This window comes from Sturnus vulgaris, chromosome 5, assembly GCF_052056855.1.
Source record: "Sturnus vulgaris isolate bStuVul1 chromosome 5, bStuVul1.hap1, whole genome shotgun sequence".
Taxonomy (NCBI): Eukaryota; Metazoa; Chordata; class Aves; order Passeriformes; family Sturnidae; genus Sturnus; species Sturnus vulgaris.
This window is the reverse complement of record NC_142247.1, coordinates 33,641,448-33,655,660: the sequence shown is the minus strand read 5'-3', so window position 1 is coordinate 33,655,660 and position 14,213 is coordinate 33,641,448. Positions and strand designations below refer to the sequence as shown.

At 38.7% G+C, this 14,213-nt stretch overlaps 1 protein-coding gene across 1 annotated transcript in view; it reads right to left on the bottom strand.

Annotated features, from left to right (window-relative positions):
* Window positions 1–14,213, bottom strand: part of APPL2 (adaptor protein, phosphotyrosine interacting with PH domain and leucine zipper 2) — a 33,242-nt gene that overhangs the window by 1,671 nt on the left and 17,358 nt on the right. The window contains exons 5-20 of the mRNA XM_014876975.2: window positions 14,028–14,115; window positions 11,930–11,971; window positions 11,755–11,813; window positions 10,674–10,820; window positions 8,447–8,529; window positions 5,859–6,017; window positions 4,666–4,854; window positions 4,305–4,347; window positions 4,171–4,227; window positions 3,969–4,057; window positions 3,396–3,548; window positions 3,222–3,274; window positions 2,249–2,423; window positions 1,588–1,624; window positions 1,338–1,478; window positions 616–663 (exon numbers count right to left, since the gene is read on the bottom strand). Coding sequence (XP_014732461.1) covers window positions 616–663; window positions 1,338–1,478; window positions 1,588–1,624; window positions 2,249–2,423; window positions 3,222–3,274; window positions 3,396–3,548; window positions 3,969–4,057; window positions 4,171–4,227; window positions 4,305–4,347; window positions 4,666–4,854; window positions 5,859–6,017; window positions 8,447–8,529; window positions 10,674–10,820; window positions 11,755–11,813; window positions 11,930–11,971; window positions 14,028–14,115 — 1,563 coding nt within the window. The remainder of the gene's footprint in view (window positions 1–615; window positions 664–1,337; window positions 1,479–1,587; window positions 1,625–2,248; window positions 2,424–3,221; window positions 3,275–3,395; window positions 3,549–3,968; window positions 4,058–4,170; window positions 4,228–4,304; window positions 4,348–4,665; window positions 4,855–5,858; window positions 6,018–8,446; window positions 8,530–10,673; window positions 10,821–11,754; window positions 11,814–11,929; window positions 11,972–14,027; window positions 14,116–14,213) is intronic.

Sequence of the window (14,213 nt, the reverse complement as noted above, 5' to 3'; positions counted from 1 at the left end):
GACAATCTTGGCTATTTAAGAATAAAAAAAGTTTTTAATTTTGAGCCTTTTCTTTTTTGCTGTACTTTAGTTACTGAAAAGCAAGGAGAAAAGTTACTGTCTCAAGAATTTATTATACACATGCTGAGTGGTTGTTCCCCAACTTGTTCTGAATACACGGCAAATAATAATGTTACATCTATATAGATAAAATGTATCTACAACAGCCAGGGAACTCTGCCATTCATTTTAAGTGGAAAAACACCATGATTTTCATCCCTAGGCAAGAAAAGAATATAAATTTCTAAAAGTGAAACAGCAGTGCGTGGGATTTACACATTATCCCAAGGAGTTAGTTTGTTTTTTTGAAAACTTTGCTCACAGCTTTCTTTCAGATATGAACATTTGGATTTATGTGATTCTGACTTTGGATTGGGGTGGCACATTTTATCTCAAATCATATTACTGAAAACTCAAACTCATTATTTAGCATAGCAAAAATAAACTGTCTGCAAAACTTTGTCCTTAGGAGCAGCAGCAGTTGTTTTTTCTTACGCACACCAGAGGTACCTGGACAGTGCAGCTGAAAAGCAGAACATAATGTATCATACAGATGTGGGAATGAAACGAACTTACCTTCTGTGCCTCAATAATTTCTTTTCCCAAGCTAATGGCATAGCAAATCTACAAAGAAGAAATACATGTAAGTTCCATTCAGTTCTGGTTTGGTGTTTTGTTCCTTAATTAAGAGTAAACCACATAACTGCCAGTGCAGACTTAGTCTTATAACCAGGCCTAAAAGGGAAGGTTGAATACCAGTGTGCTGTGCTAACTGCCAATAAAGAAAACTATCCCAGGTTCAGCTTCAAAGCTCCCAGAGGCTGGTAAATCTTGGTACTCAGCTCAGTTAGTTTTAGTCACCAGACTTTATTCCCACACTTGGGGGATGTTTCTAAGTGTTTGTAGGGACAGAAGTTCTCCATCTCACTCCTTATTTCTGTTACAGCAGGCAGCAAACAGCCAGTGGTGTCAGCACATATGGCTGCCTTGCCTGTGAAAGCTTCACAGCTGTACCTGTCTCAACATAGCTGATATTCCTTTTGTTTGCTGTCCAGAAGCAGCACTCTCACCCACCTCTCTTAATGCTGGCATTAGCAATCCCATCCTTTCCTCCTTATACATGCTGCTGCATTTGGTCCTTTTTAGACATAAGCCAGTAAAGGCTTGCATATTAATGCAGGTTTTCTTGGCCAGAAATTGAGCTGCTCTTGTTTCTATAGCACTATTTCCAGATGTATAAGCCAAGAAGCCACAGACATGTTTTCTAAATAAAGAACTTTATTGAATGTCACACAAACCTTTTCCCCTTCTGTGTTGCTCTCAAAAACATAAGCACTCATGGATTCTTCTCCCAGAGTCTCACTGAGGTGGATCACAAAGCCAATCAGTCTCCTGTTCTCCTGATGAGCAGCAAACTGTGTCACAGTGGTGAGTTCAAACTGGAAAAGTAAAACCAATAATTTATTTGTTTTAACCAGCTCACGTTAGCAGATTAGCTCAGGTTCATGTTACTGAGTAGTCACTACTGTGATAAAAAATGTTACTTACACTTGCTCGTGTAACTTGAGTTTGAGGATCTATTAACCTGCAATCATGTGTAGGGAAAAAAAAATTATTTTAGAGTTATTCCTGGTAATTTCAAGGGGCTTTATAATAGAAAGGCAGTAACTCCAGCAGTTTTACAGATGAGGAAATATATGCACAGAATCAGGTGCTTTAGCTGTGATTGGCAAGGTTCAGATCTAGGCCTTGACTCTCAGCTCCCTGACGGATACAGGTCACAGCACCCTTCAGAGTCACTTGGAAAGGATCCTGAGTGCCTGGGCTAACACAAAATGCAGAGAGACATAAACACACCCCTGCTAAAGGGAATGTCTGATATCAGCATATTCTACAGTAACACTACTGTCAAAGGACATAGAAAACAGAATCTTCCAATCCATTGTTTTGCATCTTTGTTATTATCTTAGCAGGGTCTTATAGTCCCACTGCAGCCCTTAGATTTTGATAGGACATTCCTACAACTTAGTCTGGAGGATTACTTCTAGGCATCACAGAATAAGAAAAGAGACATTTCTTTCTAGGTAAAGTGACTCTTGGAATCTTGCTTCCTTAAAGGGTGTGTGTCTTAGAAAAACAAAACCAACAATACATAATTAATCACAAATCGTGTGAAGAGAATATTGACCAGTTAAGGGTTTTACAGTACCTCAGGTTCTTGCTGGTGACCATGAGGTGGGATTCAGTCATGCGGAAGATGTTGTGAATGGCCCGAGCAGCCAACACTTGTCTCATGGCTTCATAAATCACCTCGCATGTCTCATCAGACTGAACAGCCATGGACCCTAAAAACCGAACCACGAACATCTGCTGCAGCAGGGAATCTGCAAGAGAAAAGCCATGACTTCCTTCACTGTGCTGCTTCAATTTTCCAGTAGCTCAAAGTATCAATGGAATTATTTTATTCACTTTGGAAATTCAACAGTAAGCCTGTGGTTGGTGACGGTCATGAGTGGTGGCTTTCTGCCATGAGTCACACAGTGCCCTGACCCAGTTTCAAACTGTGTGAACAGGCAGCAGTGTGGAAGTGGGGAAGGAAGTTACTGCAGTTGCCTGGAAGCTTTGAAAGTGTGACAGGTCCTTTATGCATCATTTGATTAGCCAGTAAAATTCCCTTGCCTATTTTCCTATCAGGTGCACATAAACTGGGATGAATTTAGGATTGTGCAGAAGCCTTGGCTTCCATTAAGCCTTGTACATTCTTCTCTTTCTTTCATGACCTTCTGACCTTCCATGTGGCTGGGCCCAGTGAGGTTTTCACCAAATCCTTCCTTGCTCCTTGACTGTCACCGTAAGATTTAATGACAACTAAGCAGCCGTTATGCAGAAAAGCCAGCACTTCAGCAGGCTCCCTTTATGGCTGGTGGTGAGCAAGGGAAAGCAGGGTGAATGTTCAGAGCAGTAGGTACTTTGTTTCTGAAAGCAGTTTTCTGACAAGGCAATGGGTTCCAAGCACAGGGGAAGAGGAGAACAGCCAGGGCCAAGCCCTGCATGTGCTAGCTCAGGCAGGTCACTTTACTATGGATCTGTTACCTCTGCTGCACAGTGTCAGGTGTTTTTCTTAAGAGACACTGGGTAGCTAAAATCATGACTAATCTTATCTGGATGAAAGAAGCACTGACCTTCCTCCTCATCTTTGCTGCTGTCTTCAGATTCCCCAAATGGGTTTGCACGCCTGTGAAATAGGAATTAAAACTTTAATTACAGATTCTGGTCATCACCACTAACAGGTGCTGCAGTACTTCATCTCGCCTGAATTCGGAGTTACAGTGATGGATCACTGTCTCTGGCCATACCTGCCACCTCTGTTTTGGTCCAGAAATTCCATGGCAGGCAGTACGATATCAAATTGGATTGGTGTTCCAGGAGCAATGAGTTGTGTGGAGTCTTGAATGCCAGCTGATTCACTGGGAATTATTTTGTCATTTTCCGTATTCTTTACAGTCTGGCTAAAGTGCAAACGTTAAAAAAAAAATATGTTTCTATCCATCAGTGACACCCTACCTTTGCTCTGGAAGGGAGACAAGATTATTCAAAAATACAAAGCAGGACTGAACCACTATGCAGACATGTAAGGTATTTTTCTATTTACCTGTTACTGAGGCCTCTAATAAGTCCTCAGTAAACATTGAAAGAAGTAAACATTGGTATATTAAACTTGAATGCAGATCAACTCTGAGCATGGGCTTTCAGCAATAGGTGACCATTTGTCTCCCTGCTCTGTCCATATTCACAGCTGCATTACCAGCAGACCCCTGGGCTTGTGTCTATACTTCTCACTGACAATCCCAACATCTTCTTAAGACCCCTCAGCCCCAGGCTCAGTACAACTGCACACAGTTCCTGCTCAGTGCAAGGGAGAATGTTACCTGGGGTGCTGAACTTCATGTTTTTTTCCCAAGCTGGTAATGGGAGTCACTGCTTGCAAGGCTGTCTGATTTAATTTGATTGCAGCTGCCTATGAAAACAAGAAAGAAGAGCTCTTTTAGACATGTAGTTTACCTTACTATGTTGAAGAATAATGGGAGAGCAAGTTGAAGGAATGGACTGAAAGATGGAAAAAACTCCCACCTCTGGATTGTCAGTGAGATAGATCTGTCTGGAGATGTTGTTGATGGCACATATCCACTGGAAAGGAAAAATGAAATTGAAGTCTTCAGGCTTATTTGTATGCAAGAATAATAACATTAAGAAAATATTTTTACCTCTTCGTATTCTTTCTTGCTTTCTGCTTGGAGGGTTATACCCCTAAAATATAAACATAGTGTATAAGTGCTAACAGTGGACACCAGGACTGTTTGACTTCAGTTCTTACAGTAATATCACCAAGCTTTACATCTATTAACCACCAAAGGAACAAGAATCATGAATACGCTGCAGCTAAAAGACACCACATGTGCCATTCAGGCACTTGTGGGGGAGGATTGGAAGGAATATGCTTTTAATTTGGAAACACCCTTCTGGAAACCCAGAAAAGCTTACTACTATACCAAGCAAGTTTTACAGGAAAGAGCATCTGAAGGGGTAGGTGTGACTGGCTGTCCTCAAACAAAACCTGTCTCATACGCTTTGCCTGTAGGAGTAGTGATCTGAAAGCAGTATCTTCTGTCTTCACAGTCCACAGCCATAACAGAGCAGTTATCCAGGTCCTGAATTAATCCTCCAGCTACTGCTCCCCTTGGCTGACACATCAAGTTGCCACCTTGAGTGAAGAAATAGAGTCTTTCCCAAGTTGTAGTCACCAGTCCTGTTTTACTGATGAGAAGATGCAGTGATAAAGACTCGTTACTGTTTAGAAGTAACTCCAAACATGTATGAAATTGCAAACATATCCTGATGCTAATCAGAACTTTATGTTCACCCTCACATTTTTTTAATGATGGGTATCTGTTATGAAGAAAAAGCAGCACCTGTCTCTAGCAGAAACTAATCCTTAATGAAAGCTGAAAAATTAAATTAATTCCAAACATCCAAGTTTAAAATTGTATCTTCTAGTTAAGGAAGAAAAGAGTAACTGACGTGAAATACTATGAGCAATTTCAGCACAAGGAATCATTATATAAAAATGTATCTACTGCAGCAGTATCTCAGAGTCCATTTCTTGCTTAGCTATAGAGTCCTATTATAGTGTAATTCAGCTTTTGGAATACTATGAGAAATAATAGATAAAAACTCACAAAGAAAAATGTAACTAGACAAACAAAATAATAAACTGATATTTAATCAATGACATAAATAGGGTTATTATATGCCACCAATATACCTAATTCCTGTGGAAGTTTATGGAAAATTTTATATATAAAATCTGCAGAGGTAATTCTACATACAATACACATTCACAGTTACAAACTTGCATTGTCCATAAAACTTTTATTTATTTAAAAGAGGTCATTTATGAAAACATGTATTAACTACAAAATATAGCTGTTTTTGTAAACACTGTTCTTGAAGATCTGGGAACAATCTGAACCCAGCCCCATCAGCTTCTAATTTTTGGCCACTTGAATGCAGGAAATTATTCCTGTAGATAAATTCAATCAGAAGCAAAATTCTGTTTTCAGAAAAATAGTCTCAAATGGCTATAATTTGGTTAAAGCTTCAAAAACACATTTCCAAAGATGACAGAGATACCGGGAGGATGAAAAGTAGAGCTACCGAACTGATTTAGGACCCTCAAACATCAATACCTGAGGAGACTTTATGACCCTCCCCCCAAAAAATGTAGCCACTAAACAAACCAGCAGTAATAATCTTCTTACTTTCTAAGATTAAGGTAGCCAGCCTTCTGGATGAGGTTTCTATTGATGGCAGGTGCAGTTACATCAGAATCTGGGGTGTAAACAGATTCATTAACTGCAATTAAGTCCTGCTGGGATATTCTCATTTTTTCAGCTTCGGCATCCAGCTCTCCCTGTATGCTGCAAAAAAATGCAACAACACAAAAAGAAACCCAAAGCCATCATTAGCCTTTTATACCAGGATACAGGTAACATCTGCAAGCCAAAATGAACAAAAATACCATCTGAGATTACCTTGGAGGGCCGTGCAAAGATTAAATTTATTTTTCAGATAGACCTTTTAGGAAATACTGTTTTATAATACTGAAATGAGCACATGAGAAATGTTTAAGTGTTGAGAAAGAAGAGTTATTTTTTGAGAGACTGCTTCTAAAAGTAATGCTTCTATGAATTTACACTGCTGAACACATACAGACATCACCCTAGTATATGGCATAGTGAAAGCAAGCTGTACTAGAGGATCTCTTGGCTTTCTCAGAACTTTGTCTAATGCCTCCAAGTCTGTAACAGACAGGAATTCCTGCCATGACACCACCTATTAACTGGTCATGGATTTTCATTAATTCAGAACAATACAATAACAAAACCTATAGCTCAAGTCTCACATTAGCTTTAATTTTTTGTTTATAATACGGCATTCTGCTTTGGTGTGATTCAGAAAATATCAGATCTGAATTAAATTAGACCATATTTTGCAAGCTAATGCCTTTTCACTCCATCATTGAAAGTCAGAATAAGAATTATTTAAATTCCATTTTTAAATACAATGGAACTATGCTGTCAATTTTTACCTCAGTGTTATTTAAATGAATCTTTTGATCTGTCATTTTTGTTGCACCACAAAATGCTTTTGACAAAACCTCCCTGGCATCTTCATGGTTTCTGAGACTATATTCTTCTTCCCAAGATGTACTTCTCCCATCTCCAAGGCAGGAAGAAAAGTGCTGACAATTCTGAAGTTCTATGCATTTGTGGCAGTTAGGCCAAGTGGTTACTGTGTTCTTAAACCATTAGCAATATTCACTGTATAAATGAAAATGCTTTTAAATATCACTGAAATTCTGTAGCTGCACAATGGGTCACATCACCTTGTTCCAAAAGAACAAATCTGACAAGTGAAAAGCTTTTAGCTTGACTAGAAATCAGATCTGACTCACTGAGGCCTTGTTATCCCCAGCACTAAGGAAGGAGGAGTGGGCAGCACCGTTTTCAGTGGCTGTGCAAAATGAAGTCACAAAACCCTGTCCTGTGTCAGTAACTCTGTGCTGCATAGTGCCATTCAGAATTTTACAAGCTTCTCTTTTGGTTTTTCCAAAGACATCACACTCCTTTACTAGTTACATTTGAGTTGTACTTTCAAGCTTTACTGTGTGACAGACTTTAAATACAAAAACCAGACTCTGCAAAATAACTGAGCAGCCTATTTTTGTTTCCATTTGCTATTGTACACTGTCCAGAACTCAAATCCATCCAACTGTGGAAAAAAAGGGCTTATTCTATGGTGAAGATCCAATGGCAGGATCCTCACAGTGCCTGTAAGACAAGTAAGATGCCTCAGACTTACTAAACAATAGACACTATTTCAATGGAATTTAAAATCTGTCCTCCAGTCTCTACAAATACTGTACAGACTGTGTAGAGGGATTTATTTCACAAGTGAATGTGCAAAGTAACTATGTATGAAAGTACAGGAAGTAAAGAATAATTCAGTGAAATAATCTACTGCACAGAACACTTGTTTGTAGCACGGTTCTCAAATTAACAAGTATGCATTATTTAAAGTGCCACCAGAGTGAGAATAAGTAATGATTGGCTACAGCTTGATATGAAAGGAATGAAGCATTAAAGTCAAGGACTCATATTATCTTTATGGTCCATTCCAACCCCTTATTATTTTATTATTCTATGAAAAATGTTCTCTCTTATGATTACATTTCAAGTGTAAGGTTTACATTTACAGGGACTTAATTATAAAGAAACTTTTCACTACAAGTAGAAGATGTGGAGGAGAGGTGTAAGAAAAAATGATCACAAAATTAGGAGTACAAAAGCAGTTTACTGAAATTTAGAACTTAGCCAAAGCAGGTTGAACTCAGTGGACTAATACAGCCTACGCTGGATGCAATGAATATGTTAATGGGTCAGTGTTGCTGTATTATTACAAGAGACCCAGTAAATAAAAATACCTGTAATTCAGAAAGCATCTTAAGTCTATTATATTAATATTGTTAACCCATTTCTAGCCCAAGTTCCATGCCTTTCTGTTCACGAAGAGACACGGGGATGTAAGAAAGAATGTGAACACTTTACAGTATGTAGTCTCTGACCATACCATAAAAATACTCTCTTCAGTGGACAGACATAATTTTCTTTTCCATGTACAAACATTTCCTTTCTACCTGTTGCTTCAATATGCCCAACAATGCAATGTAAGCATGGAAGGAATCTAATTAGAAAGAAAAAGGTTCTCTCTGGTACTTGCTGAAGGTTAGAGCACTACTGCTCGCACTCCAATAGAATGAAAAAAGCAAACGAAAGCACTGGGTTACCTCTGAACCATGTCTGAAACAGATGACAAAAAGCTGTCCATTCTTTTGGAAAACATCTCTGCTCCTTTCTTAAAGAAGTTGATCTGAAAAATACCAAGAAAAAGGGCACTGAAGGTTCTCTTGGCTTAGGCAGACAAGTAGCAGATTGTGGGAGTGTTAACAGTGCTCCCATTATGACTGGTACTTTTGGCGGGCGATCAAACACATGGGCAGAACAGCTGCGTTGCCTTTCTTGCTACTTCCCACTTTTGCAACTCTCCACCCTCTCACACACAGATAAGCTGCTGCCTGCTGACAGGTATGTTTCCAAAGAACTTGCTATATGACTCAAATAAGGGAACAGCTGGCTTCTCCCACAAGTAGCACTGGGCAGGGCTGGGGCTCATGGTGTTAGGAACTGCTGTGTGCATTGTCACCCTATTCAAAGGGAATGGGACACAAATCATCCATTAGATTTAGCAGTCCAACCTGAACTACCAACTCCACCATAAAAGTTTTCCAAGTGCTGTAGCAAAGTCAGTCAGGAAAGTGTAGCTGTGCTTGCAGAAGCCTCCAGGGCCATTGGTTGTATCAACTACCATTTTACCATGGGTTTTGTTCTACTGAAGGAGCTAAAAAAAAGCTACTAGGGCGAAAGTGCACATTTTGTGACAGAAAATTAATTATCTTAGCTGGTATGGCTCAGCAGGCACACAACAGAAGCAAAGCACTTGGTGTAGACTTGACCTTGTATTATCTGCTGCAGGGCACAGGCATCATTAGAGCCTACTGGCAACTGAGTGGAACATGGATACAGCTAGGATGTGCATGCAATTAATTAGGGTAAACACATAACAATCAATAATTTACTCTGGGAAGAGATGTAAAAGCAAATTCTTGGATATTAAGCAATTTATTAGCTATAACCTTGGGACCTAGGATTCCCAAGATTCAGATTTCTACAACCATGTTATAGATCACAGCCTTCTTTTACAAAGGAGAAAAAGAATGCCCTCCTAAAGAATGATTCACCTATTCTATTTCTGAAGCCTGCTTCAGGAGGAAAGAGCTCTAAATTCCACTGATGATAAATGTTGATGCCAGTTTTCAGTCAAATTAACCCTCTTTTAGCCACTGCTTCTTCCAAAAATTCCATTTGACCTACTCATTTGTTGGAAATGGGAAACTGGAGACACATGTTTGAGTAATTAATTAAGAAAATACATATTTGTGCTGAAAGGCAGTTCACAATATTTAAGCATTAACATCAACTGGCTTCTGGTTATTCAGTCATTCCTATGACAACCCAAGACTTCCCTGTATAAAGCACTGAGATAAGGCAGTTTTGCCAGATGAAGTATGGAGAAAGAAAGTTGTCTGGCTTCCAGTAAAGGAAACCAATGCAGTTCTTTCTCTTAGGATAATTACAGCAGAAAAGCAGTATGAACTCCTGTGGTGTTGAAAGTGACTGAATCCTCATTTACTACCTATTTTAAATGAGGCACATGGGCTGCAAAAGGCAGATGATGTAGATGATGATGAGCCACACTACAATCTCAAACAGAGAGCTATATCCATTATTCATCTTTTCATAGCCCAAGTCTCCTTTTCCAAACACTTTCTTTCATCAAAATCAAAAACTCTTAAAACGGGTAATAGTGAGAATCAAGTGCTGTGATAATATTGGTTTGTTGATCCTCCTGATATCCTGGAGAGGCAGACTATCAGTCTTACATTTTTCAGACTTGAGAAATGCTCTACCAAATTGCTGTTAGAATAAAAATCAGAAGAAGGATTTTCCAGCCTTATGCTCAGTCCTCTCTACTGTTCTGTCCTTCCAGCTCTCCATAGCATGCTCTGTTCCTCATCATGCACACTCCTCATCAGTATGCTGAACATGATGTGCCAGGAAGGGAACTGCTACATAGGAGAGTTTGTGCAGACTGAGTAAACAGTGCAAGTAAATGCTACTGCACTGATAGCTCAGCCACGAAAAAACTAACCCTAAGCTGATTTTGCACAGAAGTGTATTGGATTTTCTTTTCATTAGTGTCTTTTCTGAATATCTAAACATTCAACTATCTGCCACAAACAAAATCTGTTGTTAGTATCTAGGCAAGCTGAATGCAAATTGTTCCCCCCCCGACCCTCATTGTAATTTGTCAGTTCTCAAAATAAATCCAGAACTACAACGTTTTACTTTTCCCAGGAACATGTTTAAGCGATACAGACACTTTACTGTCAATACCTGTCCTCGTGTATATCCTAGCATAGGTTCCATCATTGCCACTCTCTTCCTGTACTGCAGAGCATTCAGGGCACAGTAATATTGCAAGGATGAAAGGTGCTGCTTTCTTCTTGCATTTGCCACTTCTTTTGCCACTTCTGCCTTAAGCTGAACAAAAAGTGATAGGGATTGACAGAGTGTTACTGTGTATATCGATATATTTACTGATCATCTTCAAGTTAATTTTAAATCACTCTCATTACAGAACTTTTCCAGGTTAAAATGAAGGATGAGCAAAATCGAAATCCCAGGGCAAGTACTTCAAGCCCTTCTCTGTCATGATATTTAAGCATCTGGGGAGCTCCCGTGACTACAAACTATGCAACTACCGGAACTAAAAATCTGGATCAGAACTCTGTGCAAGAAATTTATTTGCAGCTGAGATCACATCACCAATCTGCAAGTGTAGAATTCAAATGTGAATAATTCACAGTATGCTATATCACATTGTGTTCTGTAAGGCATTTCCTTTCAAGGACCATCCTGTAGAATAAATTCACTCTCAGGACAGGGCCAGCCATACACTTTATGACAAAAGGATGGATTTTAGAATAGCAGTCCAGCAGGCAAAGAAGGAGGAATGTAGAGCAATCCCACCAAGAGAGTTATATGCATTGTTAAGTGGAATGACAGTCCATATAGAGTAATTTAACAGGAAGGTACATGTGAAGAAATGGAATGCTTTAGGAACAGCAGACACAAGGCTTCATGGCAGTTCACAATGAATTGTCCTCAGTGATACTGCATCACCACCTCAGCTGTATAGTAGTTATAGTCACTTGGATTGCCTCTATCTGAAAAGCTCCCATGGATCTGAAGGGCTGTAGCTGAGCACAATATTTCATCACTTGCCTAACTTGGAGAAAACAGGTGTAACTGCTGAGTTGGTGTTTAAAAGCTTTGTGACTGCTTGAAAACAAAATCACAAGAATTCTAGAGCTACTGTGAATTTAAGCAATGAACTCTCTGCAGCTCACAATGAACAATGAAGCAGACAGAAAGGCTGATGAAAACTTTATATTTTCCCTTTCACATTTGTTACCTTTTCATTTTCTTTCCTTTTCGGTAACCTGCTATACTTTGCCATGGACACGTCATGTTCTGTAGACAAGGAATATTATTTTTTTTTAGAAATGTGATGTATATGTGCACAGATTAAACATGTCTTCTGTGCTCTAACAGCTGCATATGAATAGAAACAAAACAGGAACACATACCATTGCTAGCAAGGCCAAAGAGATCCTTCAATGTGCTTACTTCTGGAAAAGAGAAATCAAATATTCAAAGTAAAACCAGCTGTTAACACTTTGTTCGACTGAGACCATTTGGGCTACTTACTGCCCACATCACTCCAGCCCTTCCACAGCAGAGACATATACATTGTGCTTGTCTTGAAAATGCTAAACCAGATCAGCTGCTAGAGAAATGAATAGGCAGATAGCTAATTAAGGGTGGAGTGAGTTCATTTTGTTGAGCAAGTTGTCACTCTGAGAAAGGTGCCTTATCTGCCAGTGTCATTTCTCCAAAGAAGCACCATTTCAGTGTGTTTATTCTGACAAAAGGCCACCACCATACTGAACAACCTGAAAGTGCTTATGTGATACCAAGAAATTTAAGACCCAGGGACATATGAACTAAAGCATTTTCCCTGTACGTGAATCTTCCTCAGTGTGGAACACTTTTTGCTAAGCTGCTCTGTATCTAACACACCTGATTGCTGGGTATGATGCTTCCATTATAGACACTGGCCATGAGATTTTGATACAGGTACAGAGAAGACAGACTAAACAGGCAACTTAACTTCACAAATGTCAGGCACAAGTTACTCTTAGTAGAGTAACATATGCTGCAACTGGCAAAACTATCTCAAAAAGCTACAAAGAAAGCACATTTACAAGAACAGACATTATGCAACTGTGAAAATACCAAGGGGAAATTGAAGGATGTCATCATGGTCTCTGATTATTTTTAACACCCTACGCATTAATCAGCTTCACTCCACCTTTTTTTCCCCAGAATGCTTCTTTACGACTCAGATGCAAAAAGACAGAAGATTTTTCCACTTGTAACTAACTGGTATCTAGAGGTTTCTACAATATTCAATGTATAGATGTAACAGTAACACAGTTATTCTTCCTTACTTCCTTTTTTAATCCCTCTATGAAATGCCAATGTGGCTAGATCTACTAAAAATGCTGTTCTACAGACTGCATCAGAAAAAGTGATGGATAGAATAAAATAATAAAAAAAATGACATCCAGGGAAGTTGAAGAAACTTTCATTTTTTGTTATGCAGCAGCTGAAGCTTTGGTTGCAGGCCTCATATGCATTTTCATATATTTTTTAATGAAGAAGAGGGAAAAATCCATAAATATGGAAAAATATTTACTATCTCTGAGGCCACATGAAAGAGGTGAGGAAGTGTTTATAGCATCAACATCTTACCATCCAAATTCTGCTTTATATTTGACAGTATATGAAAAAAAAATTTATTCATTAACATAGACACCTGGATGTCTTCACAATTTTCTATCAGATACTATAAGGAACTTAAACCAGCCATTATCTTGCCTCACAGCAAAATGATGTCTACGAGAAGGACATAAGTGGGACTGCGACAGACAAGTGAAATGAGCAGTTGGCTTAAAAATAAAAAAGAAAATAAAAGAAAAGAAAGAAATGCTGCCGCAACAACTCCTATTTCTGTTGCATAAGTAGGCAGGACCGTCCTTGACCTTGAATATGAGCTTGTTTCTTTTGAAATTACATTAAATGTTTGCATTACTGACTTGCTGTTTAAGTAATGAAATCCCAAATTCATGCAATCAGGTCACTTGGAACTACCCTTGCATGACAAGGATTTAAAGAGGACTGATTGATTTCTTAAAAAGGAGGGAATATACTATTCTTTGAAGTTAAAACAACATTCTTGCTTTCGAACAGCCCAAACTTCTGAAGTGGAATAAATACTGTTTGCAAGCCCAATTCACTGCTAAATTTCCTTTCTGGCAATTATAACATCAATGACTTCAGTGAAATTACACTGGTGTAAAAAGCACAGTGACCCAACAAAGAACAAAGCTGTGTATTTTTAAACTTGCACCATATGGTACATAAAATGTTATGTGGTGAACTTGAACTGGTTTTGTCTGAGTAAAAGCATGCACCTGTCAATGAAATTCTGTAGCAGAAAAGAACCAAACTTCTCTGTGAATCATCAAAGAACAAATTAATACATGGCATTATGTCTCCGGTTGTGATGAAATAAACAAGAAGGAAAATATAAAGAAAATTGAAACTTAGACTCAAATTTACCTGTGAGATCCTTTTCTCGAAATTGTATTATTGGGAGAACCATTGTATCTGCAAGCTGTTTTGCCAGTTCCGAATGAAGAATATTGAGCTGAAACAGAGAATTGTTCTAAGACACAATGTATATAAAAAACTCAAACCACAGAGAACACCAAAACACACCAGCCATTTGTGTCAGCAGATATAATA